General features: G+C 41.6%; 1 protein-coding gene across 7 annotated transcripts in view; it reads right to left on the bottom strand.

The window, feature by feature from the left end:
• The window catches only part of celsr1a (cadherin EGF LAG seven-pass G-type receptor 1a), an 85,619-nt gene that overhangs the window by 13,124 nt on the left and 46,274 nt on the right, over positions 1-26,221 (bottom strand). For 3 of the 7 annotated variants that reach the window (XM_069700292.1, XM_069700289.1, XM_069700291.1), the window contains exons 7-23: positions 20,778-20,858; positions 12,143-12,300; positions 10,948-11,111; positions 10,643-10,768; positions 7,681-7,847; positions 7,410-7,595; positions 7,205-7,321; positions 6,897-7,071; positions 6,655-6,796; positions 4,986-5,106; positions 4,468-4,651; positions 3,234-3,335; positions 1,775-1,869; positions 1,186-1,395; positions 764-947; positions 510-653; positions 232-415 (exon numbers count right to left, since the gene is read on the bottom strand). In XM_069700292.1, the coding sequence (XP_069556393.1) occupies positions 232-415; positions 510-653; positions 764-947; positions 1,186-1,395; positions 1,775-1,869; positions 3,234-3,335; positions 4,468-4,651; positions 4,986-5,106; positions 6,655-6,796; positions 6,897-7,071; positions 7,205-7,321; positions 7,410-7,595; positions 7,681-7,847; positions 10,643-10,768; positions 10,948-11,111; positions 12,143-12,300; positions 20,778-20,858 (2,540 nt within the window). The remainder of the gene's footprint in view (positions 1-231; positions 416-509; positions 654-763; positions 948-1,185; positions 1,396-1,774; positions 1,870-3,233; positions 3,336-4,467; positions 4,652-4,985; positions 5,107-6,654; positions 6,797-6,896; positions 7,072-7,204; positions 7,322-7,409; positions 7,596-7,680; positions 7,848-10,642; positions 10,769-10,947; positions 11,112-12,142; positions 12,301-20,777; positions 20,859-26,221) is intronic. The other 4 variants (XM_069700290.1, XM_069700295.1, XM_069700294.1 and 1 more) reach the window with 3 other exon arrangements.

The following is a 26,221-nucleotide window of genomic DNA, read 5'->3' on the forward strand; positions in this document are numbered from 1 at the left end:
TAGAGTGTGCATTCCTATTTCTGACATCTATTGATCTTTGTGGTCATGAGCGCAACTGTTTGCCTGGCTTACATTTCATAATTTAATCGTAGTGAAGTGCGTGAGAAAGTTGGTCGACACTCCTTTGTGTCCAGAGTCTAACAAAAGCTCATACTTATTTATTCAGCTTCTGAAATTGAGTGTAATTAGTGTGAGAGCTTGTTGTTTTACAGACGTCAGTAACAGTGATACCTCAGACTCCTGCGGTCGGGGTCGTATCTTTCTGGAAGAAGCTTTCCCAGCGACTTGTACACGATTACCACAGCAACGGGCAGAGGGGCGGCTGGCTCCAGGTGGCGCCGTCTTCTATCAGACACCGTGTGTCCCTCCTCTAGGGAGGGAACGGTCGGCGCTGGGGGGGCAGGAGTGGGCTCAGCTGTGTTAAGACAGAAGATGCTTTTAAAGCAGCTTTAACGCAAAAAAACCAAACACAACCCACAGATGTGGTGCGATTCAACCGGAATTGTTACCTTTGTGGACCTGAGCTCGTAAATTAAAGTGCGGGAAGTGGACAGAAGACCCGAGCTCTTTGGGGTAGGCCTCCTGGATGTCCTGGAACCGAGGGAACGTCGCCTTCTCCGGGTCCGACACGTCCAAGTAGTCCACGGTTAGAACTGAGGTAAAGCCGCGCAGGAAAAAGAAGGAAGAGATGGGAGGGAAGAGAAATAAGATGCGATGTGTAATTATTTGTACAGATGATGCACAGTTTGACTCCACCACTCACTCATGTTGTCGGTGACGATGGTGAAGGGTTTCAGGTAGGTTTTCCTGACGTTCTGAGCCAGCGTGTTGGCGTAATCCTCAAAGTTGCGGAGCAGATGCGCGGTGCCGCCCTCCGTCCTCTGGATTTGCTCCCAGTGCTCTTTGGTGTCAGGATCCAGAATGGCGCTGCCTGCTCGGATTAAGTTCTGGAAAAATCCAACAAATTACAATGAAGGAAGTTATGGCCGATACATTGTAGGTGAAGTAGCAAGCTTGAGATATGTACGACAATGGATAAAGTTGTTCTGGTGAGAATCGACCAGTTGAGGGCAACGTGCCACCAGTGCTACAAAATGGGTTTTACAATATCTATTTTTAACAACTCAACAGTTTGTTTGCCCTGAAGCATTTTGGGCCGAGTGTCTTTTTTTTTAAATTTTCTACCTCATTGAACTCTGCGTCTTTCATGGCGGTGAGATCGAAACCGGCCTGCTGGCTCTCGTACTGCAGCACGTGATTCAGCAGCTGGGCGGCCATCTTCACGTCGTTGCCGTAGTAATGAGGCGTGTTGTTGGTGGCGCTTTGAAGCAAGCGCACAATATTCTTGGAGCGTTCGTTGTCCATCCTTGAACTGTTGCGCCGCAGATCCTCGTTCTGGGAGAACAGAGGGTTTGAGGGATGAAAGGAGAGAGAGCACGAGCAGGTCAAGGCGAGGAAAAGCTGAGTGGGTGTGATGAAACATAATAGAGATTGGTCAATCCTGGGATTAGTGAGACTTTGTTCAAGCCTTGAGTATTAGGTTCAGGTTCACACACAATACATGAAATACTTAAAATCTCATATAGACTGGTGATCAAATTTCACTTTGTTGAGGGCACATCAGCTCCCTGATTTTTTTTTTTTTTTCGTCTGCAAATGTCCACTAATAATTATGGCTTTTAAAAGAAATGCATTACTGCTAGAGGGAGAGATTTGTTTTTTGTTTTTTATCTGAAAGTGAAAGTGTTTCTCTTTTATTTTGTCAAGTACTCACTAGTTTCTTCAGGTGAGAGAAGGTGACGGTGGTGCAGTTGAAGAGCTCAGGCGACAACCAGCCCTTCTCATCGCTACAGTGGCGGATGGCAGTACCTGAAAAAATACAGAAACGGAAGAAATTAAAACTAAATCAATTCCAGTACTAGTACTTCCCAGACATAAAGTAAACACTACGTAAACACAATACAGTCATAAAATGGCAATATGGAAGGTCAAAACATGCACGCAGCTTCATATACTGGATGTTTTCTTGCCCTGGGTGTTGCCTCTCAGGCTACATGCAGGCAGATATTTGTTAAGGTTGATGGGGCTGAAAGAAATACCTGCAGTGCTAAAAAATACAATCCTGTTATTACTCATGCAATTTTGACCTATAAAGGCACTTGAAATGGACATCAGTCACATATATTGCCGTAAAGAACAGGTCTTTCTCTAGTGAATGTACGACTACAAATTTATCTCTTAAAAAAAAATAAAAGTCAGATTTGAACGATACGTCAGGCACAACAATAAACCTCTAGCAGTTTTAAACTGCTCTAACTGCTCTCTGTGCAGCAGTGTAATACCTTAAAAGAAAAACGCTTCCTGCTTTAAGTTGTTTGAGTCTGGTGAAATTTGAAAAAAAAAGAAGGAATCTAAATGCAAAGTCTTTTCTGATGCTATTGTTGCAGAGGGAGAAACGGCTGCTAAGAGAGGGCACCGAGCGATGCTCACAAATAAACTCCCCAATGAGTTTTGGGATACAACAAAGGAGTCGCCATGGTGACTGCAGTTACTAAGGGAGTAACCAGGAAAGAGAAAGAGATAGTGTTTTACTGGGATCAGGTCCCTTAACTCAACGTTTGAGTTTACCTTGACTCTCTTTCTCTTTCTCTTTCACTCACTCTCTCACACTCCAATCAGTGTGGCCAATCAGAGACCTTATTAACGTAAACTTCAGTGAAAGACAGTGTGTGTATTTATTTATACCTTAAAATACCCTAACTGACAAAAACACAGGTACCCATCCTGCTGTTACACAATAACAGAGTGTTTTGGCACAGAGACTGACATCTTTTTGTTTTTAAAGCAAGACCATGTGACTTTTGATAAAAGAAATCGCACAATGTTGTGGCTGCCGTTTAGAAAACGGTTAAAGACTGTGGGCCCATTCTGGCAGAGAATTAGATGAGTAGATTGATACCACTCTCATAGTGATTTGTTAAATATGAAACAGCTGCCAGACTGAGAACGTGGAACGGCTAGCCTGTCGCTGTCTAAAAGTAACAAAGTATTCCTGAAACACTTTCATCAAACTTAACCTTGACTTTGTTATTGACCTTCACATGAAGCCTCCCATCAGTGGCCTAAAGCTCTTCTGATCTCCACTCATTTGAAGTGGATCACAGGCTGTTGTGATTACATCCAGAGATAAATATGAAGTCCACATGCTGTAGGTGTCGCCAGAAGGTACTCACCGATGGATCCTTTGGGACAGTTCACAGCGGCAGGGCGTCCAAATTTGGTTTTGGGCCACCAGATGCCGGCATCAAACGCCTTGGGACAGCCCTCGTACACCACTGAAAAGAGAGGATGATTTTATGTGACACTTAAAATCATGACACTTCTTGGATCCAAGAAATTAATCATAAACTGAAGCTCAACCACCCAAACTTTAACCGCCGTGATTTCCCTTTAAAAAGTAAATGCCTGCTCTGGGTCTACTTCAGGTGGCCACCTGGCCGATCCACTCTGCCTTATTAAACAGCCAGACAGACCAGCACAGTGACATTCAACCTCATTAATCCTGCAGGGCTATTACACAAAATGTGATACATAATTCATTTCAGCATATCTGGGTCCAGGACAAACCAGGTTGGGACCTGCAGGGTTGTTAGTTTGTTTGTAACTCCTCGTAGATCCCAGTAATCTCCCCGTGTTTCATTAAATATTACGAGCTCCTTCGCTGCTGCTGTGACGCAAAACTTAATCTTATCAAAGAAACCTCTTCATTCTTTTACTCTTTCAACTTCACCCCGTCCATCCATCAGAATGTATTTCAGTTAGAAAAATGTCTTAAATCTACTTAATCAGAAATGAACACTGCAACATTTGGGACCGTTTTAAACAACAACAACAACAAACAGCATTGTCAGATTGGATTTAGGATTTTACGACTATTAAAAGTCCCAACACGTTCTCAGGCTCTGCAGAGCTTCATATTGGGTCAAACAGTAAGAACTTTGACATTTGTTTTGTGTTGGGGACTCGGTGGTTTTGTCTTCTATTCATCTCTACTGTATTGTGTGAGTGCAGTTCCGCTGCCAAGTTAGCACACTAGCCAGACTTGCCTTTTCTGCTTGACTGGGTGGCGACAAAGATGTGAAGTTAGCTCAACTGCTGCACCAGCAGATGTGAGCGACACTATTTGTCTCCCTTTGACACTTCATTGAATCATTGGGGCCCACTTTGTGATCCCCGGAACATTTAGAGGTAAATACACCCAACCTTCAAACAACTTTCTGACGACTGCCCCTTTTATTTATTAAAATCATCTGATCTTCATGGTTATACTTTGATGAACAGTTAATTATTTGTGGGCTTTTACAGGTTAATTATTAATTAAATTTCAGCAAATCAGTCAGTTAAATATAAGCTGAAGTTTATAAATGATACATTTATGGTACATTTGTAAATATTTTATTCACGTACCCTCGCAGCCAGTGGGAGTGACTTCAGCGAAGGGGTTGTCGCATCGGTTGCACTGACGGCCGATGACTCCTCCCTTGCAGGGGCACTGCCCGGTGACGGGGTCGCAGGTACGAGACTCGGAGCCGACAGAGAAACACTCGCAGGGGTAGCAGGTGTCCTCATCCTCTGGACGATAGTGGTTTTCCTGCAGGAAGTAGGAGAAGATGCAGATGACTGGGCTTGGAGGAGATTCTGACATCTGGATGAGCAGTGCAATGACTTAGTACTTCTTTTGAATGCTTTTTTTTTTTTTTTTTTTCAAAGCAGATGTATGTAATTTCTTGTCACTTCAACTTTTCATATAGATGAAGATAGTGTTATATTTTTCTTTCAAATGTCACACTGTAAATATTATTCAGAAAGCAACAGTTCCTATCCTGTCTTGAGAAGCCTCAGCTCTAAACTGAAACATTATATTGTAAAGAGATCAGGTGAATACTAAAGAGACGTGTAAAATATTAACTTCTGTCCGTATTTACCTTGCAGCGACACTCTCCTGTGGTCTTGTTGCAGTCTTTATGAAACCCTCTGCTTGTATCACAGTTACATGGACCACACATGGGACTCCCCCACCAACCTTGAGGACATGGTTTCTCCACTCTGTCAGCAAAGACAAAAGTAAAAATGCATTAAATAAAAGTTTCTTTAACACCATCTGCAATTTTAAAAGACACAAATAAATAAGTAACGAGTCATATGCAACCACAAAACTGTATTTTCCTTTAAATTACAAAAACTATCTTTTCTTTGCATATGCAGAGTTTCATTTAAAAAAATTTTACTAAGGCACCTGTTTAACTGTTTAACTTTCAGGTATTCTGGGCTAAAATTTAAAAAAGTGCAAAGTAATGGCTGATCTGGTTGCAGACACAGACAAACAGCTGATTATCTGTTAAATGAATCTAGAATAAACTTCCTTTACACTTTTAAGTCACTCAAACAAACACACAGACTCTCTTTCTCTCTTTCTCTCTCAATGTGATCTCTATCGCTGTGGTGTGATCTGATAGGGGACAAGAGGCAGCATGAGGGCAGCAAAGACTAAACACCTGTGGAGGGTCAGTCAAGCGTGAGGGGGAATCCCACATCCTGCTTAGGACAGGAAGTGATGCGTGTCATAGGGGTCAGGGTTCAGAGGGAAATGACTGCTTCTCAATCAGGGCTGGCTAATTCACGTGAACTCTCACACCACTGTGAGAAGAATTCCCCAATAGGTGAGTGATACTTTGACTATTTCCTTATTGATGTCTGATCTTTCCTTTTCTCCAACACACACACACACACACACACACACACACACACACACACACACACACACACACACACACACACACACACACACACACACACACACACACACACACACACACACACACACACACACACACACACACACACACACACAGTCGAGCTCAGATTACTGACAAACTGAACAACTGGCAACATTAGAAAAAGAGCAAGAATCTACCCAAGCCAAAGGAGATTAATGAGCTTCATTTTCGAGGCAAAGTCCAATTTTAGTCTGTTTCATTTATAGCAGCTGCATATTGAGAAGTCTGTTTAAAAAAACGGATTTTTTTTTTCTGAAGTGCAGTTAAAGGTGCAATCTGTATAAGTGTTGGTAATTTTAAAGGTGGAATTCTTTGCATTTTAACATCAGTAAATCATTAACAAAAAAACGTTTTTTTTGTGTTGTTTTTTTCTGTTTGCTGACAGTCTCTTAACTGCATTTAACACTGTGTGTGAACTTTTGCAGCATCTCTGCTGTTCTCTGGCACAAAACATGTATCCAGAGCCAGAGTTTTTGGAATTTCCCTAAATGGCAGCAAGAGGAACAAATGATGGAAAAATGTATTTCAAAATAAAGTCTTCTGCCATTTGAGGGATGTCTATAATTACAGAATGATTAATAGCACCAAACAAAAATGTATGTGGGATTGTAGATTCCTCAATCTGTATGCACTGCAAAACATACAGACTGCACAGTGCTGAATAATACCGCTAGTTTATAATTAAGAAAATTTACTTCATTTTAATAAGGACCTTTTTTTTTACTACCAATCGTGAGTGCTACTAAAAAGTCTCTCCTTGCTCTCCCTCTTAGACAAACACACACAAGTGTAGGGTTCAGGAAGAAAGCAACTTTACTTGTTTTCACAGTACTGGCCGTAGTAGTTCTGTCCACATTCGCAGGTGTAGCCATGGGAGGAGCTTGGTTTACGGACGCATGTGGAAACGTGCTCACAAGGGTTGAGCTGACAAGCGTCCATACACTCCTTTCCAAAGTAACCTGCGGGTCAAAAGGTGAAGATGAAGAAATGACGTCAAAATCCTACTGAGCGTAATATAGAGATTAAAGAGGAGTGTGTGCTCGTGCATGTGTGTATTACCTGGGTCACAGACGCAGGTGTGTGTACTCCAGTCGTCGCTGCACTGGCTGTTCTCCGGGCAGATGTTGGAGTCACAGGGGTCAGCCAGGTCGCACCCGTCCTCCACGCGGATCTTCAGGCCCTGAGCCATGTTCACGTTGGCCACGTTGGTGGACGTCTCACCCATACGCACACCCTGATGAAGAGCACATACTGATGATGAAGGCACTCGGGAAAGGGAAAGAAAAAGAGTAGAAAGGAGCGGGTGAAGACAAAGAACAGAAAGAAAATAGGGGAAAGCACCCAGAGACACACCCACCCACACACACCTGTATGCAGCCAACAAATCCTTTGCTGACATGGTTTCCCTCTCCAGGCAAACCTCCAACATGAAGAGTCTGCAACTTCAGACCTGGGAGCTCATTACCGATCTCCACTGACCTCTGCTTAAAAACAGAATTGAAAATGAGAGAACATTTTTGACATGAACTTTTTGGACTGCCTTAACTCCTTATGATGTAATATGCCCTGTACCTGGTACATGCCGTAGTCCAGGGATACGGCGGCCATGTATTTTATGTCCTTGCCATCTTTGATGCTTCTCAGTTCTACCAGCAAGTGGTGCCACTCCCCGTCATTGACACGAACCTGGGGGAAGCTCAGCGACGCCACCAACTGCTGCCTCAGGAACACTTCCATGCGGACCTGTTGCTCACTCACCTGGAGGGTGAAAAGATGGAGAAATGAAATGACGAGACTGCAGCTTGACATTTGGACAATAATTGGTTGGCAATATGTATCTCACCATGAGGTTGATGGTGGAGGAGGGTCCAGCGTTGGCCTGCATCAGGGTGCCAGCAGGCTGCCGGGTGCGGAACATGAGGCCCATGTACCAGGGAACAGCGACGGTAACGTCCGGCTCGCTCCAGGACACGAGTGCCTGGCCATCGAAAAACTGAGGAGATGGCATCACTAGGAAGGGACGAGATGGGAGGAAGAATAAGGTTGTTGGCTAAAGTTGATTATCATTTGGCATTAAATGTGTTGCATTTTATGGATGAACCAGTGCAACAATTCAGTCTGATATAAGTAAAAGAGATCACTGCTTTGAAGCAACAGACAATAAGTCATACATTACAGAGAATCTGCTGGATTGCTTTACAACACCAAAACAAAAATAAGGAGCTGTTCCTTCGCTACATACAAAGGTTAAGCTTCAAGAAACCCAAAATGGGTCATGACATAATGCTCTTTTTCAATGAAGTGAAACACAAAGTTAACAACGTTTAGAGGCAACAGTAATTGAGTCATTGTGAAATGACGGAAACGAGTTAATGGGAGATACGTTTTCTTACATGTTATCTGTAATTACAGCATTAATATTGAAGAGTTACATATGACCAAAAAAAAAAATTAAATAAAAAAACAGAACTTAAAGCTATGAGGTGCATGAATATTAACTGTTTAGTGTGTTAAAAAGGTGAGATTTTTTTTAGTCCCTGTTAAGTTTTTCCTCAGTGTGATATAATTACTACTTTATGTGCAAAGGATCACGACACAGTAATACTTAGACAAACATCCAACGTCTGGAGACATTCGGAAAATCCACATAAAATCCTACAGACGTGACATAGTGTCGAGAGCAAACACCGTCCTCCTTGCACAAAACAGGGGTCAATCTTAGAGAGAGCATACAATTAGTGTTTTCTCCTGTGTAATCCACATATATACACTCTGCATGTTCTCTGCTCCCCGGGGCACATATTTCAACCGAAGCTCTCAAAAATACACTCACACACAAGCTGTAATTAAGAGATAAAGCACATATCTGTTCCTGGTAGCAGGTAAAGACAGTGATTTTTGTCTCACTACTTTGCTGAAGCAATGTAGTCCTCCATAAAGTATCATTAAAAAAAACAAAAAAAACCAAGAGTAAGTACATAGAAAAATAACCACTCAGTTATCGGTAACTTTATTAGGACTCAGCTCTTCGTTATACGATAGAAAGTGAAGCAGCTCTATGAAGATGTACTTTTAAACAATAGTGCTTTAATAACAATCTGATAACATTTGCTAATTAGCACACGCTAATGGAAATGCCATTCTTTCAGGGCTAATTTACATTTTTTAATTCTTATTATATTTCGCTTTCAACCAAAAAATAGCGACCACATGGTAGAGCTAGAGTTTAAGTGTTTCCATATTTTTCAGTCAGGATATCTAACAGCACAGTGTTGCCATATATCCAGGGACACATCACTGGCATTGATGAAAAAATCACACATGCAAAACTGATCAAATCAAAAAAGATCTAGATACAAAAGATGGCTTTAAACTTAGTGAGAGTATTCCACTTCCTTGTTTAGCAACTTTTAAACCTTATATATCTTTGTTCGCTCTCTTATTAAAGAAATAATGTGGGAAGCAGTGCCAGTGCGTTCATGAGCAAATTGGAAGCGGGAATGTTCCGACCTCTTAGTGGAAAAAATACATACCTGAACAGGCTGGGACCAAATGGGAACTTTACCAGTTCCCTGCATCACTAAATGAAGGAACAGAAATTGTCTGGCAACACAATTATTCCATTTTCTTTATAAAATGGTCTTTTAATTGACTTTAAACCAGTCAAATTAGAACAAAACAAGAAATTGCTGCTTTGCCTTCCATTAGTTTTCAGTATTTTTTATGTCTATCCAGTCTGGATGATTGTGCCAGTGTGAAATACACAGTAACAAAACTCTTATTTCTCATGTGGCAGCAAAGTGTGCGAAGCCTTAAACCAAATGTGTCAACAAGCAGCAGAGCGGCCAAAACCTCTTCCCAGCTTGCTGTGATCCCAGCCCAGTTCAGATACTGGATACTGGGGCCTGGCACTGCCTGGGTGGCTACCTCATAGACGAGAGGGCAAGGAGAGGTATTCACACCTTCACACATTGTTTGGAAGCTCGCCCTGGAGGAAGAAATCAAAGTTCTCTGCTTACCATCAAAGAACATGAGAGGGGTTATGAAGTGTAAATAACAACACTGTTGGTAGACAGAGATGCTTTTATGTTCTTTTGGCTAACTAAACACTGCCAAATTCATTACCCCACACTATTTATCAATCTATGTTGAGCAATATATATGTACACATGTTTGCACAGTAACATGAGCTGCTTGTCTCATATCTGCTGCTGAGGGAACAGACATAACTTTGGGGTCAGTGCTGTGTGTGTGTGTGTGTGTGTGTGTGTGTGTGTGTGTGTGTGTGTGTGTGTGTGTGTGTGTGTGTGTGTGTGTGTGTGTGTGTGTGTGTGTGTGTGTGTGTGTGTGTGTGTGTGTGTGTGTGTGTGTGTGTGTGTGCGTGTGTGTGTTTTCGTCCTCTGAGTTTGATAAGTGATTCAGAGCCTGAGTTTGTTCATTGTCCTAAAACTCCAGACCTCAGGCCATGCTTAGTGACTCCACAACAGTGAGCAGAGGCTTCACTGTGACTTTCCATTGCGAATGCTGCATGAGTCAGACTGAGTCAAAGAAGGTGTTCCTTATCCCACTTGATCTCCCGAACACACACCATTTCCTGGAAGTCCTCAAGACTCACACGCTGTAGGTAAACAAACATGCTCACAGAGGAGCAAGCGGACACATTTGGCCAGAGACACGCCTGTAAATTAATGCATTTGTAGATACAAGAGTGAAAAAATGTGCATGCAAACACTCTCACTAACAAATTGGATTTTCAAGTCACACTTCCTCTGGAAAAAGAAACAAAATTCTCACACATTTCTTACCTTGTTCACAGTTTTTGCCTCCGAAGCCGGTTGGGCAGTCACAGCTGTAGGTGTTCCACTTGTTGACGCACACTCCTCTGTTCTGACACACATCATTTGTGCAAAAGTTTTTCTTTGCTGGACAACCTGGACGTGAAATACATTGAAATATATCAACACCTGTGTTAAATGTGTGTTTCTGTTTTTTGGCTGCAGAAACAAGACAAACATGAAAATAGTCAGGATTGAATAATAGGATAGGATAACTTTTTCCTGACATATTCAATCAGCTGGAGTTGTTTCACTATACTGAGCAAATATCTAACCTGCTGTGGTGCCGTTGTTGGCGATGAAGCTGGCCATGTCGATGGGTTTGCTGTCGATGCTTAGGTTTCTCATGCAGCCCACAAAGTCTCTGTTCCTCACTGGGAAGTCCTCGGGAAGATTGGGAACCCCACCGAGCAACAGCGGTCCTGTCAAGTCCAGCGACCTTCAGGAGATACAGAGAGAACATGGATTAGAGCAAAATTCTAAATGGACAATCATGCTTTGGTGGTCCAAAACTGTGGTGAGAGAAACGGCAAATGTAGAGCCCCATATGGACCCCCACTTCGACAATATCCAACAACTTTAAATGGTTGAATAAATTCTGGACTGGGTGTCACCGATGTCCCCAGTTTACCCCTGAAAGGATGACTGAGGTAAAGACATTAACCCTTAGTATGATGGACATTTCTGAAATAAGGTTACCATGTTCAAAGTTTAAAGCAGTCACAAGGCTACGTGTTAGCATCTCCATGACTTAGTGAGCTTTAACCTACTCGGCCAAGTAGGAAGCTGCTTACATACAAAGCTTCTGAAACACCCCCATCAAACACCTGAGGGCTTTAAGAGACTTAATGTACTACAAACACCCCAATAAATCCCTTAATGTATAAGCTGTGTGCATATCCCCCCCCCACCTATCAGGCTTTTGGTGGTTGCACCACATGAGAAATGAGTGTACAGTATGTTTGAATATTCCCGCGTGACACAGTTAAAGCATCCTGTAGACGCTTCTCAGCGTCTGTGACCTGTGCAACAAGTTCCTGAAGGAATGCAACCTCATTAACTACCCTTTGAAGCTTTCTCTCTCTCTGTCCACACCCTCTACTCACTAAATGTGTCTCAGCATGCTCACTCTCCAAAAGACTCATTAAAAAAAAAAAAACGGAAAAAAAAAACCTCGCACTATAAAAATTTAGATTAATTAGTCTGCGGTAAATACACAGTAAATCCTTTTAAGCCTGTGTTGAGATGGGTTTTTAGTTCTCTAAGGCCACGTCTGACAGCAGGAAGGCCACGAGGATAAACACAGAGATTAAAAGATAAAAGGAGGAGAGGATGGTAGAATGCAAGTTGTGTAATCTGTTGTAATGAAGGCAATTTGACATAGCCTCCGATTTGCATCATATTAGTGGCTTGTGCGCAGTGTGTGGGATGGATTGAAGATACTCATAGAGAAAAAGGGGAAGAGCTTACTTCTTCTGTCCGGTCTGGGTACCCTGTGCGGCGCAGGAGTAGTTGCCGATCTGCTTTCCGAAGCGAATCGCCATGGAGATGTCACAGTCGTCCACGGCGACCATGGCCACCTTTTCTCCAGAGGGTCCATGAGGGATGCCTAGACGCCCAATGTTTGGCTGAAAAATACAATAAAATAAAGATCACATCCAGTTATTCAGTGACATTTGCACATGATATTATAAAATCCAAGAATCTAAGAACTTTGGACTACATTGTCTCTTCTTGCCTGTATGAGTGTCAAAATCATGTTTTTTGCAGAGCGTTATTCTGGTAAATTACCTCAAGTGACTGAATTTTGTCAAAGTATCTAATGTTTGATTTCTTTTCTTTGTTTCTTTTCATCCAATCTGAGAAAGTTGGCTGGGACAGTAGCTCGATCAGTGCGGGTCAGCGCTACACAAACAATGTCTAGCTGACTTTAGCCGACTTGGAGCAGAAGCCCACGGGCCTCTCTTGGCTTAATACGACAAAACACCCCATTGTGCCGTAGCTCACACCAAATGATTACAAAGTAGGCTAATTCCTCCATCAAGGCCTGTGGCCGGCAAATGTTCATCTGAGAAAATGTGGATCAGCTTAGAAAATCAGGCCACCAAATCGCTTTAGGTTTTCTAATATCTAACCTGAGAGCAAAGTTCAATGGAGCGTTTCCTTGACAATGGTAGCTTTGGAACAGGAAGGAGTTTAATTCAAAAAAATGTTTCCACCAATTAAAAACAAATCACACATCTTTTAATTTAAGATATCAAAGGGAAATAAATTCATTGGAGTAATAAAGCTGAGATGGCAGGTTTTTTCTGCATATTTTCAGTACAATGGCAGTGCTTGCATTTCATTTTCCTGCTCTGGGTGACTTACAGTTGATCAAATGATTAGTTAGTTCACTCTAATATCTCTCCTGGGAGAGAGGTAAACGTCTGGACTAAAAAAAAAGACCCGACAGATACTACAGATCGCAGATCTGATCACAGTACTGTCTTTACATCAGGCTGTTCAAAGGTTGACAGGTTGATCGATAGCAAGAGAGACTTTCAAACCACTGAGGTGGCGGCGTAAATACAGCTTCATTTTAAAAAGACAAAAACACTTAACGTTTGTTTTTTTTAAGTTAAAACTGAATGAAAGGTTTATGAAAGTTTTTTTCAGGAAATTTGATTCAACTGCAATGGAAGAGATGTAGAGATAAAAGAGGCTCGGACAGAAAGACAATGTGTGTGCATGTGTTTGTTTGTCTCCTCCATAAATAGGATTAGAGTAAGGAGATACTGGTGGGGCAGAAACACGGCAAACAAAGGAAGGAAAAAAAAAAAAGAAGATGGGTGGGGGTGATGCAAAATAGAAAAGAAAAAGCGATAGACAAAAATAGGGAAGTGGTCTGACCAGGAAAAAAGGAGACAAAAGAGAAAATGGCAGATGCCAAAAAATGAGTAACAGAGGGGTGCAGTACTGTCATCTGTTTTGGCTCAGGTGGACTCCGGTCCGGGCATAGTTTCTAACCCACAGGGAGTTTTATTGTGGTTTGTCTCTGCCACTCCTTTCCATGGACTCTACAAAAAAAAAAATGCTTTCACACTTTCCACTTCTGTACAACACCTCTGACACCATTGCTGTTTTCTGTCTCTTTCACATCTAATCGCATCTGGAGCTGCTCTTTTATCCTCCATTTATTTTCCTTAGTCTCACACGTAAAAAAAAGAAAAAAAGAAAACATAAACATGCACAAACATATACAAAGAGGTGAGCACAGACAAGGGGACGAGGCTGCAGAAACCATATCAGGCGTGGACAAAGAGCAAGGCATCATGGGGGAGATCTCTATCATTTCTCCGGCTAACAGGTGTGTCACTAACCTAAAATCAACCATCGCTGCCATTGGCAACCAGCCAGTTAACTCTCTGTGCAGGTATCTACGGGTGTCTATCTCCACCTTCTAAAATCACCATGGTAACTACTTACATCAGACAGCCTTTTGAAGGTGTGAAACTGTTGTTGGTGTCTCCCACTGCTGGCTTGCGTTGTGTAACTCAGGTCAGAATAGCAGGATGACCTCTTGTTGAAAATCTTTCAATGACAGGATGAAATGTGTTGTTATGTAACTTGGATTCCACTTTGAGCTGACATGACAACAGCCTGTGGGTGAGACGCTGTATTTTAGGAAATCTCTTTCATAGCTGCACTCAGGTGAAGGCGTTATGACAAATGTTATGTCCTCTGCAGGTCGTATCCAGATTTGTTCTAAAAAAAAAAAAAAAATTAAAAAAAAAAGTCCCCGATAATCACAAGTACTTTTAATGTATTACCCTGCAGTAATATATGCATGAATGCGGCCTGTGAGCAGCCCGTGATCACTGCGCTCTGGGAGAGATTTAAAAAGAAAATAGAGTTTTGTTCCAAACGCAGCAGAGTTTGGAGCCTGAAGCAGAGGAAAATGATGGCATCGTGAAGGAAATCCTAACACAAACAATCAAAGTGTTCAACAGCAGTAAAGGAAAATACTTTAAAAAGGGGCAGAGAAAAGGGAGAAAATTTGCAGCACAGAGACGAGTTAAAAAATGGTGCAATTTGATTGGACAATATAAGTGTATTATGTGAATTAAAACTGCTCCTGGAAAAGAACAAATTCCTCCAAAATCAGATTAAGGAGCAAAAAGAGTAAACTACACCACGCTCTTGATTTTTCAGTACTTCCTTTGTTTTTGCATTTTTCCTGTACATCCTTTTCATAGATTTTTCAGATTTCATAGACTAAAGTCAGAAGTCTTCGCTCTTTTGCCTTTCAACTGTGATGAAGTGAGCTAAGCAAAAAAAACCACAAAAAAACCCCACAAATAATTAAGTCAAACAATGCCTCAAATTACTTTTCAAACCAGTGGGGAAATGAACACGAGAGAGAAAATAAGATAACAGCAGTGTACAAAAGGTAGTTTGTCTGAATCTGTAGTAACTCTGATTACAGTCTTATTATCTCTTTTGAGTTCAGTCGAGCGAGGAAGATGAGATAACGACAGAGAAAGACAAGAAGAAAAACAGAAGAGAAGCCCAGATGTTGTTCATAATGGACCTGCAACCCAACTCTCAGGGGGTGCAGCTGTTACTTGTGCTGATAATTCAAAGTCACACACTGCTGGAAGTGCTAAACTACGTGTATTTCGGGTATGTGTGTAATGCATTTATAATATGACGGTGATAAAGGACCATAACACAACGTTTACACACAGTGTACATTATGTATTGTAAGTGAATGAATGACGTTTTAACTGTGTTACGCATTAAGCTATGCACAGGCTAGGACACTACAAATTCATTTACAGTAAACCTGATTCTTAACTGTGATACAAAAGAAATGAGTCAACAGTGCATACAACCGTGTGTGTGTGTGTGTGTGTGTGTGTGTGTGTGTGTGTGTGTGTGTGTGTGTGTGTGTGTGTGTGTGTGTGTGTGTAATGTTCTGAAATTTAAGTCTTAAACAAGAAGCCCAGTCATAAACACAGTAAAACTGTTTTGTTCCGTGTCCTCTGTCATTTCACCTGAGGACACGATTTACTGACACAGAATACCAACACTGAGTGAGCGTCTGTTAACACAACTTTGAGAAAGTCCTTGTGAACAAAAAGTAGTACACGAAACCAGATCAGAATCTTCTTTTTTTTTTTTTTTTTTTTCTTTCACGTGGTAATTTAGAAACCCCTCATTAAATCTACATGTGAGAAGCAAAGTGCAGATATATCACTGGAAAAAAATATAGAATTATCAGAACTATAAATGCACACAATTCCACACAAGCACTATTATGTTTGGTCAGCTGAGGCAACAGATTTCACTGTTCGCTAAAGACCTCCATTGTTTCATCATGCCTCATTTTAATGGCCACCAAAACTAGTTCTTGCTGCATGTTGTCTGAAATCTGAAAGTGTTTCTCGTTGTTCATCGTTTGAAGGTGGAGTGAAAAGCCAGCTGTCACTGAGGGGGAAGCGTGCCATCATTTAAATGCAGGCATAAGGACGAACATTTGCAGGACAATCTCATCAGGAAGATATTCATAGAACTTGTGAGGTGAGTCTGAAGCCCGGCTCCTCTCTCACCTCCATACTGCTGGCCTGTCATGGCAGGAAGTGGGTGTGAATGTTGGATCATCGGTTTCCTGAGAAGTTACAGAAATGATTCCCTCATCCTCTAGTCTGCCACAAAACTGAGAAGTTTTACACTTTCAGCAGGCACGAAATCTTGTTTGTGCTCGTAATATTATTGCTAACACTTTAAAAAAAAACAAAAAAAAACAAGAGATTTTGAACCCCCTAAAAACAGCCTCTTTTAAAGAAGAGAGGGTTTTTATGAATCCCCTTGTGAGTGATTATTAAATCAAGAATCTATAATTGAACTTTGGTGTTCAGTTAGCCGAGCGTGTCCGTCAGCTGTGAACATGTCCGCTAACTGTATAGAGTTTCAGGCTTCTCTCTGACCCCTCGTTTTAAAGTGCACTTGGCCCTCAATGTGAGGGGCCCCATGAGAGTCTCTTATTTACCCTTCGGCCCCACTCGTTGCCGTTGAAGATTCCCTCTCTCTAAGGTGTCGTCTCCAGGGGCGATAGGCTTGCCGCAGCCATGGCAACGCACTTGATCCCCACAGCTCGCCACAAAGACAAAGAGGGCAGAGGACACGAGCGGATTGGCTGCAAACACAGACGCATACACGCGAAAGCTCTGGCGTGCACCAAAATCGATCGCCGCATATCATTCCGCGGCAAAACAATGTTTTCACACACTCGGGACAAAGAACACACACACACACACGCACACACACACACACGCACGCACCCACCCACCGACACGGACTGACAACTCTATTACCATCGCGCGGCCTGTCAAAGCTGACATGATAACTCAACCTGCCCTGCAGCCAGGATAAAGACCCTCGCTGCAGATTGAGTTACATGCAAAACACAGTTCGACAGCTTAGTGAGAAAACACCTTTCGCACCGTCAAAATGAGAAACTAATGACCAGGAAATATGGGTGTGTGTTTGGGGAGTGCGGGGAAGGATGCCTGCAAAGTGTGTTTAAGCGTGTGCGTTGAGTGAGCAAGTGGCGAGCTTGCATGTGTGTGCGAAACGCAGGAAGCAGCTAGTGGAGCTGCAGACGGCCCGCACAGTTCATTGTGATCATAAAGGAAGAAGGCGCACAGTCTTTTATTTGATTAGCGTTCGCTTGAGGAAATGCCATTGTTCCCCTGACTCCTGGATGAAAATTACACTTGATGGACATTTAAAAACATGGTTTTCGTGATGCTTTAAGATGCGCTTGTGCGTGAGGTTACCCCGCGTTGCACTGAGGAAACCGCAAGAAAAGAAGAGCGAACATGTTTTTATCATCACAAAGGGCACATAAAAGAATACTTCTAGAGCTGCCACATAAACTAAAGAAACAAACGGAGCCAAAATAAATATGGGCATCGAACCAAAACAAATATCTAACTTTTTTGGCCTCATCATGCGCACGTTAGCGTGTCCCACCTTCCCTCTGGCAATAACACATTCTGTCATGTCCAGATTACCTCACCTGCCCTGTGGCTGTGTAAACCTAGAAGTGTGCATTATTAAAACACACGCACGCACGCGCACACACACACACACACACACACACACACACACACACACACACAGTGTACAGGCTTTTACACAAGGCTACGATGTCCCGTGTTCAAGCCTATATGTTACTGCTGTTCTCATCGCACTTCTATCGATCAGTGTAACAGGTGGACAGCGGCCATTGTTGACTTGTAGCTTTCAAGCGGCGAAACAAATGTGAGGACGACACACGGACCGAGGTAAAAGAAACTTAATCCAGTTTGGAACGGCTTCAGAAAATTCTTTGTACAACTCGCAGAGCACGGCTACCTGCCTGTACGCTGACACCGGTGAGATTACCTTCTGATTGATACGCTTCCACTGCTTGTTAAAACATATTTTACAGGCAACTTTTGTCTCTTTTGCTGAATGAAGCTTCAGCTTTTTTTCCCCCCTGCTTTTAAATCAGCTTCCTTACAGTTTAATATCTTCTTTTATTTTTTGCACATTTGTTGCATTTCCAACCAGACTTTGGATAACTCTGATCATTTTGAATCCACTTTAAGCTTGCTCACATGGGGACTGAGGACCATGATTCATAGTTTTGTTCCACTGTATACATCTGATCCAGTTAGTTTTTGTTTCAGATTGCAGTTTTGTGAGGACACTAAAGAACTTTGCGTGATTTCTGTCTTCACCTACTTGGGCTGCGTCTCCCTATACTTCACTTTGATTGGTGAGAAGACTGTTGTGCGTTTGTTGGTTTCTACTATACTATCCAGGCATTATGACCTGCCCTTATTTCTACTAATTTTTTTTTTTTTTCCCCAAGTAAACTTTGGATTTTCTCATCAGACCAAATTAAAATAAACAACGGCTCTTTTTTTACTTCTTTTCTGGTTATTTGTCTTCTTGTATTGTTCATTGGCTGACAATAGCCTGCCTCAACTTCCTGTAATTGGCCTGAAAGTCCAAACCATGTAAATGTGAACCATGGTTCAGTTTGAGCCCTCTTTTGGTCGGATCATATTTTGGTCCTTTGGTTCAGACCATGGTGTTACAGCAGAATATTCTTTGGAATAAAACTAATGTACGAATCTTAAATGTACAACATGGATCTGATCTCCGAGACTGCTGTACAGTTGCCATCTAATCTTGATCTGACAGCCTCATAGAGGGCACAATATAAAACCATTAAGGACAATCAGGAGTGATGCTTAGCAGTAAAAAAAAAAGCAGTGCCACAATAAAACCGGACCTGACAGGAATCATATAAGAGATAAAAGATGCATACTGTAAGGTGGAAAAGATAAGAGAGAAGAATCGGGCGACAGAGGAGGAGGAGGAGACCAATTTACTGCCTGGAGTATAGAGCAGCTATAAACTATATGGATGTTTTCTCACCTTCAGCTTCATTTCTACACTTCCTCAGCATTTTTATCTCTTCATTTCTCTTCCCACCCCCAAAAAATTCTTAGGACTGTCTCTCTCAACGTTAATAAGAGGTTTAGGTCACGCTAGATGAGGTGTGTGAAATGTCTTTCTTTTCTATGACACACACACTCCTTCATATCCCAGGAGAGCGAGGAAGGAATGTAAAAATTAGAGAGGGTGGAGAGAAATAGACATGAGACAGAGAGGTGTAGTAAGTCAGGCATTCATGTATGAAGGCGGCCTGCAGTGCTAGATTTATCTCCATTACTCAGTGACACAATACAGAACACATCTGCTGCGTTTACTGACTGGTAACTCTTTAAGAGCGCACGTGCACATGCGTACACACACACATACACATACACACACACACACACACACACACACACACACACACACACACACACACACACACACACACACACACACACACACACACACACACACACACAGTTATTTAGTTCATTCTCCAATTAATACAAACCTCTGAGGAAGTGCTCATTAAGAAAACAATCAACAAATTTAATCTTTCACACTAAATGACAGCCTAAACAGAAGCAGGTGATCCGAGTGACATCGTGGTGTCCGTGCTCATTACAAGAGGCGTCTCTGAAACATCTTGAGTGCCGTTAATCAAACGTGACAGCATTAGTGCATCGGCCCGCCACTCTGCAGCCAAGGAAAACACAATCACAGCTCAGTGGGTGTCTCTACCTACCTACCTGCCTGCCTGCCAAGGCTCAGACACGTTTATTTCACCTGAACAAACGTCAATGGGGGAAGTCAACCAGAGCTGACAAGATGAGCAGCTGAATGTAACTGTGTCCTTTCTGTTTTTACACCACGTGTCCATTTTTAGATACGAGCCTGATCTCCAGCCAAAAAGAGAAATGGAGTGAAGCAGATGAGGATGTAGAGGAGGATAGTAATGTTTCGTCACATAAGAAGAAAGAGCCTTAGTAAAAAGAAAAGAATGAAAGAATATCTGAACATGTAAAACCAGGCTGAAGCAGGAATAGACAATTAAGTCCAAATTTGATACATTTCTTAAAATGTAAACACACCACCCTGTTCTTGCCAGATTTGAGGCATTGGTTGTTCAGGCATTTTAAGCTGATGAAACAGAATTAAAAATCTCTGTCTGACCTTAAGGATTTACACTATTTGTCCTGCAAGCAACCCGGTATGAAAACCTCCACAGAGAACCTTTAAATCATGAAAGAGTCATGTCGAGGTTTTAGGAACCCGAATAAAGAGGCACATCATATCACAACTTCATAAAATAAAAAATAAAAAAGGAGAGACAGAAGAAAACCAGGTCACACCGGAACAAAGTCCACAAACCATATACAGCCAAACCAACAAACCAAAACCCACACCATCTATGACAGCATCCTCTATAGTCCAGACCAGACCAGAGACAGAGCTAACACCCTTGTGTCAGAGGCAATGTCACCTATATGTATCTGAGCTAAGCAGGTACAGTAGAGTTAGTCCAGTAGACTGTACTAGAAGCAGAGCAGGGACTAAATGAGACCCGGGGGGTGGGGGGGAAGAAAAGCACCAGTTGGGGACTAGGCTAGAGGTCAGAGGTTACCTCCTTCTGATTGAGCTCCAGCCAGGCGGTATAGAGCGGGAGCCGAAGAGCCCCAGTGGAGTCCACCAGACTCCCCCCGTCCTGGGAGAGAGACACCGTGGGAGAGAGACACCGCGTTAGACCTGCAGCCCACAACCAAGCCACATCACTGTGTGCATGTTGAAAGTCAGTGCATATTTATCCATGTGAATGTATCATCGCTTCAAGTTTGGTGATTTTTTTTTTTAAATGTTTTAATTTATGCTTCATTTGCAATTTTTTTTTTTAATCTATTCCACTAAAAATCTGTCAATTGTATATATTTCCAGTGTTTACACCCATCAATACAGCACAGCAACAGAAATATTAATATTTTACAGCAGTTACGTTCACTATCAGCCAGTTTGCCAACAATAACGACAATCTAGGGAAAAACACAAGTCCTTCATGCCCACTTCAAAAACACCTCGCACAATGGGCTACAACTCATGCACCAACGCCTTTAGACAAAGGTGTCTCTGGCAGATTTATATCACACGGTGACACACTGTGGTATGTGAAAAGCAGGTGAAATTTACAGCGGGAAGAACAGAAGGAACCTTCCGCATTGGGACAAGAATCCGAAAGCCCCAAATCCACACGTCAACAAAGGCTGTTACAAGTCGGTGCCACAAAGAATGGGTTTGAGGGCATGTTTACATGCTGCAGTAATATGTGATGATTCAAATGTAATAGAATAATGATATTGAATGATTAAAACCACTAAATATTTCTCTTATATTGTTTAAACAGCCACAAATACTGTTTAATGTGTTATAATTAGTTAAAGAGTAGCTCCTGGTAGTTATATGCACTGGGTGTGTTTATGGGTGATGATAACCTTAACTGTTTGAGGTCTGTGGAAACACACATCAAGAAGAACAACATGGCCTCTTCCTCTGAAAAACACACCCTGTCAGGGAATGCAGGGTCTGGGGGGGGGGGGGGCTTCACTTCAAAAAAATAACTTACTTAACCTTTGCAAATAGCACTTGGCAGAGAAAATACACAGACAGGCACCCGTGTCTGTGCACACTCACATGCTGTGGCAGTCCCTCACCATGACACACACAGGCACCGTGTGAATACTATGTGTGTGTGCGTGTGTGTGTGTGTGTGTGTGTGTGTGTGTGCGCGCGTGAGTGTGAGTGTGAGTGACCTAATAAGGAATGTATCTGTCCCTCCGTTTCATTGTGGCCACCCAGGAAAGCCACATGTGGCTCCGAGCATTAGCAATAAAACTACAACAAAAGGAGATGGATGACAACTCCGAAACCACTTACAGGCTCTCCGCACTGTATTTTAAGAGCAATTATCCACTGTGTGCCTGTACTGTAAGTAAGGCTGTGTGTGTGTGTGTGTGTGTGTGTGTGTGTGTGTGTGTGTGTGTGTGTGTGTGTGTGTGTGTGTGTGTGTGTGTGTGTGTGTGTGTGTGTGTGTGTGTGTGTGTGTGTGTGTGTGTGTGTGTGTGTGTGCATGTAAGCTCATGCTGGAAACCCAATAAATCCTGAAACATCAACAAAGAGACACGGAGAAAGAGACAGATGAGGATAAGAGCCTGTTTGTTTTACAGCACAGACTCAGATAAGAATTCAAAAGCGTCCTGATGAAGACCAGAGAGACAAAGCAAAGCAATATCTGCATTTATATTCATGTAATATAAAAACTTTGGCGTGAGTTTGACTGGTTATCATAAATACTTCCCATCCACTGTACCATTCTACAACAGGAGGGGAAATACCTAGCTTTTCAAGCTACACTACGCTCACCACCAGCCACTGCCTTTGTCTTTCTCCCAACTCATATTGAGCTGCAAGATACTAATGTACTAGATGCAAGGGGCTGAAGACAACAGCTGAGTGAAGTGATAATTCTCTGTGGCTTTTCCAATACCAATGCTCAAGAGTTTATATTTGAGCAGTTTTAAAAATGTGTCTTGCTTTCAGTCTAAAATTAATCACAAGAGTTTAACGATCAAAAATAGACCACTCGCTGGGCGATATGAACAAATATCACAATATCTTTGACCAAATACATTGATATGGATAGTGTAACAATATTGTCAGGATGACTATTGATAATTTCACAAAATATTTCCACAATGAGATTTTTGATAATTAATCATCAGTAATGTGAATATAATGACCAAGTAGGTAAAGGCAAATACAGCTGGAACAGTCTGATAAGTTCAGCAGTTTACATCCTTCACTGTATTACAGCCTTTCAAAACAGGAAAAGACAAGATGTAAATTACGATATCCAAAATCTAAGATGATAAATAGTCTCATGGTATCTCTATAATATTAGCATATTTTCCAACCCCGGTCCAATTGTTAATAAAGAGGGTTAAGCGGCTTTATGTGACCGTTCTGTGTTCTGCAGCTTATGGGCTATTTTAGGGAGTATTGCCTCATTGGCTCCAGTGCGATCAAAGTCAAGTTTCCAATACTCTAATCAATGCAAATATATTAAAAATGTCACAGCAGCACCTGTCCTTAGTTAAGTAACAGGTTTATAAATACAGCCGAGCGGTTATGTTAAGAGTTTCAGCAGAGGTGCAATGCGAAAATATACACACAGTACATTAAAAGGTATTTCACGCAATACTGTGAAGCAATTTGCACAAATGCTCTGATGATTAAATCATTGCCTTGTAAACAGCACCAGTGAGGCCGAGGGAAGAACAGCAGATGCAGAAAAGGGCGAACTTTTTGGTGCTTGCTGGTGATAAGAGCCAGCTAAGCCTGTCTGGGATGCTGTCTACACACCCAAGCTGCAAATATCACGGCCCGTATCAACCAACACAAGTCTATTGACATGTCTAACTTCGAGCCTGAAAAGCTCTATTATAAAAATACTGCGAAGACACAGGCATGTTATGAACCATGAGGATGGATCACACATAGGTATTTCATAGTTGTGGTTTCCTGTTGGTGATTCACAAATAATTTTTTTTTTTTTTGCATAAACATTTATGTTTGAAGGACAGCTGGTGAAACATGAACACAAACATGATTCCTGTAAATTCATTCTAGTTAATCACTTTTATGCTTCACAAGTGAAATTGGACAAACCAATCATATCTTACAAACGGAGAAAAAAGCAATTAAAGTTATTTATGATCTTTAAAAAAAAAAAAAAATAGCATCAGTGTTTATGGAGTTTATCAAATCCCCAGTTTGTCATGACTCAGCAAGTCTGGATTACAGTGCTAAATACTGAAATTAAGCACTTAATGTGATTAAGTTCCAGTCATTTATTTGGCAAACAAATATGTAAGTCCATTTACTTTTCTGGAGCTTTCAACTACAGCTGACAGTCTTCACTGGCAGATGGTGTGTTTGTTGTTTGTCTGAAAGCTACCTGAAATTATCATACCAGGATCTTGAGTGGAGATTTTTCTGTCAAAAAAACATTTTTTAAATCCAAAAGTAAATTTACAGAGTCTTGTGAGCCAAAAACTCTACTTTATTTTTTTTTTACTTTTTAAAAGAAAAAAATTATTTACCTAATATGGTCAGATTATGGCTGTAGTCATGGTAAAATTTCAACGGAAACATCCATGCAGGTGGCCTGGCACATGCAATTATGATACAACTGACATCCTGCTGTGTGTCCACCTAAGATGCATCATTTCCTGCAACAAGAGACATCATTTCCTGTACACACACATCAAAACCCAAGACAAAACCTCCTGCTGCTCCATGAATACCCCTGTCCTCCATTTATCTGTGTTTGTGTGTCCTGGGTTTCCTGTCTAGAGATTTGCTTTGCTGACACACGTAACTGTCCTTGAAACTTGGAATTTAAAACATGTCTTTATGCATACACTTCTATTGTGTAGCAAATGTAATAGCGGTACAGCAATATGCACACACTGAAAAAAAAAACATGCACACGCCCCCACACACACACACACACACACACACACACACACACACACACACACACACACACACACACACACACACACACACACACACACACACACACACACACACACACACACACAAAGGGATGTAAACACACACACACACACAGCTTTCCAACCGACCCTGATCCTTGCAACAATAGCAAATCCGTGTCTGTTGTCATGCCAACACTACCCTGACCTTCGACCTGTGTTTTAAAGCAGAGGCAACCATATTCTTCAGACGACAGCAGCAGCGACTCTAAAAGGGGGCACCCCTTAAAAAAAAACCTGCACAACTTCACTGGCCTCATCATCTGACCCAATAAATCACCGTCTGTGCGTGTATTGTTCGAGTGTGCCGTTGGGACCGTTGAACAACAATTGGGAAGTGTGTGGGAAGTTCAACCCTGGATTAATTTGCAGCACCGACTTGGAAATCTATTGAGACGTTTGCATGCAAATTCCGTCAGAAGACCATAGTAACTGTTAACTAGTTTCAAACTACTGATTTGCTGAATCAGGTTGCACCATCTGTTGCACTGTAAACAAATATAAAGAGAAAGTCACAAGCATCTCAAGCTGTGACATCGCAGCCAGAAAAAACTACTGGGTGAAAAAACATATTATTTCTTTGTTGGTTATCAGTCCCTGCAGGAGCTTACAGGTCCTCAACAGAAGCTCAAAGCACAAAGTAAGCAACAAAACTCGCTTTATCAACAATATACAGCCTCTGCTCTCATCCTCAAAACAAACCTCATGCTTCCTGACTGGAAAAACAGACCAGAAAAAAAACAGAAGGGTTAGGTTTTACTGAAAATGTGCTATTAGAATGGGAATGAGGGGTGTTTAATCACTTTTATACACACTTCCAGAGACTGCACTTTGTTTGTGTGCTTTTGTGTTTTTGTTGACCCAGGTGTTGAATTAATATTATTTAAAAAACATTTAAATCAGTAAGGTAAAGCTTCTGTTCTCTGTCTGTTTTATAAAGCTGCATCCCTTTTCTGATTGTTTTGTAACGTTGAGCCCCATGGTTCTGAGTTAAAAAAAAAAGTAAAAAAAATATTTTCTATGATGTGCAGTATGCTTATGCAACTTTTTTCTTGTCTTGAAATTTTTGTGAATTAATTTTACTCAAATAAATACATTTTACTTAAAAGTCCTCAAATTACATTGCAATTTCAAAAATAAAAATAAGAATTTTCATTGCAACAATCACAAAAAACTGTTATGGAGAGATCCCAGTTTAATTTTTGTGTGGAATTGAATTCAAAATCTTCATAGTTTAGATTGATATTCGACAACATTTTAATCAGGTGTCATGTCAGCTACTGTATGTCCACCATATTGTATATCACCTGTCCAATCTAAAGGGGTCATGTTGGCGAGCTAACATTAGTTTTGTCAGTTAGTGTTATGCTAAACTGTCACACTTGGCATGAAGTATCTAAACTGTACAGAAGGACTTGTTTGTGTGGTGCAAGAAATACATAAATCTCCACTTAGTAAACAG

The sequence above is a fragment of the Brachyistius frenatus genome, unplaced genomic scaffold (genome assembly GCF_029030835.1).
Source record: "Brachyistius frenatus isolate BFR_SWC_R1_liver_20210118 unplaced genomic scaffold, ASM2903083v1 Contig_33, whole genome shotgun sequence".
Lineage (NCBI taxonomy): Eukaryota > Metazoa > Chordata > Actinopteri > Embiotocidae > Brachyistius > Brachyistius frenatus.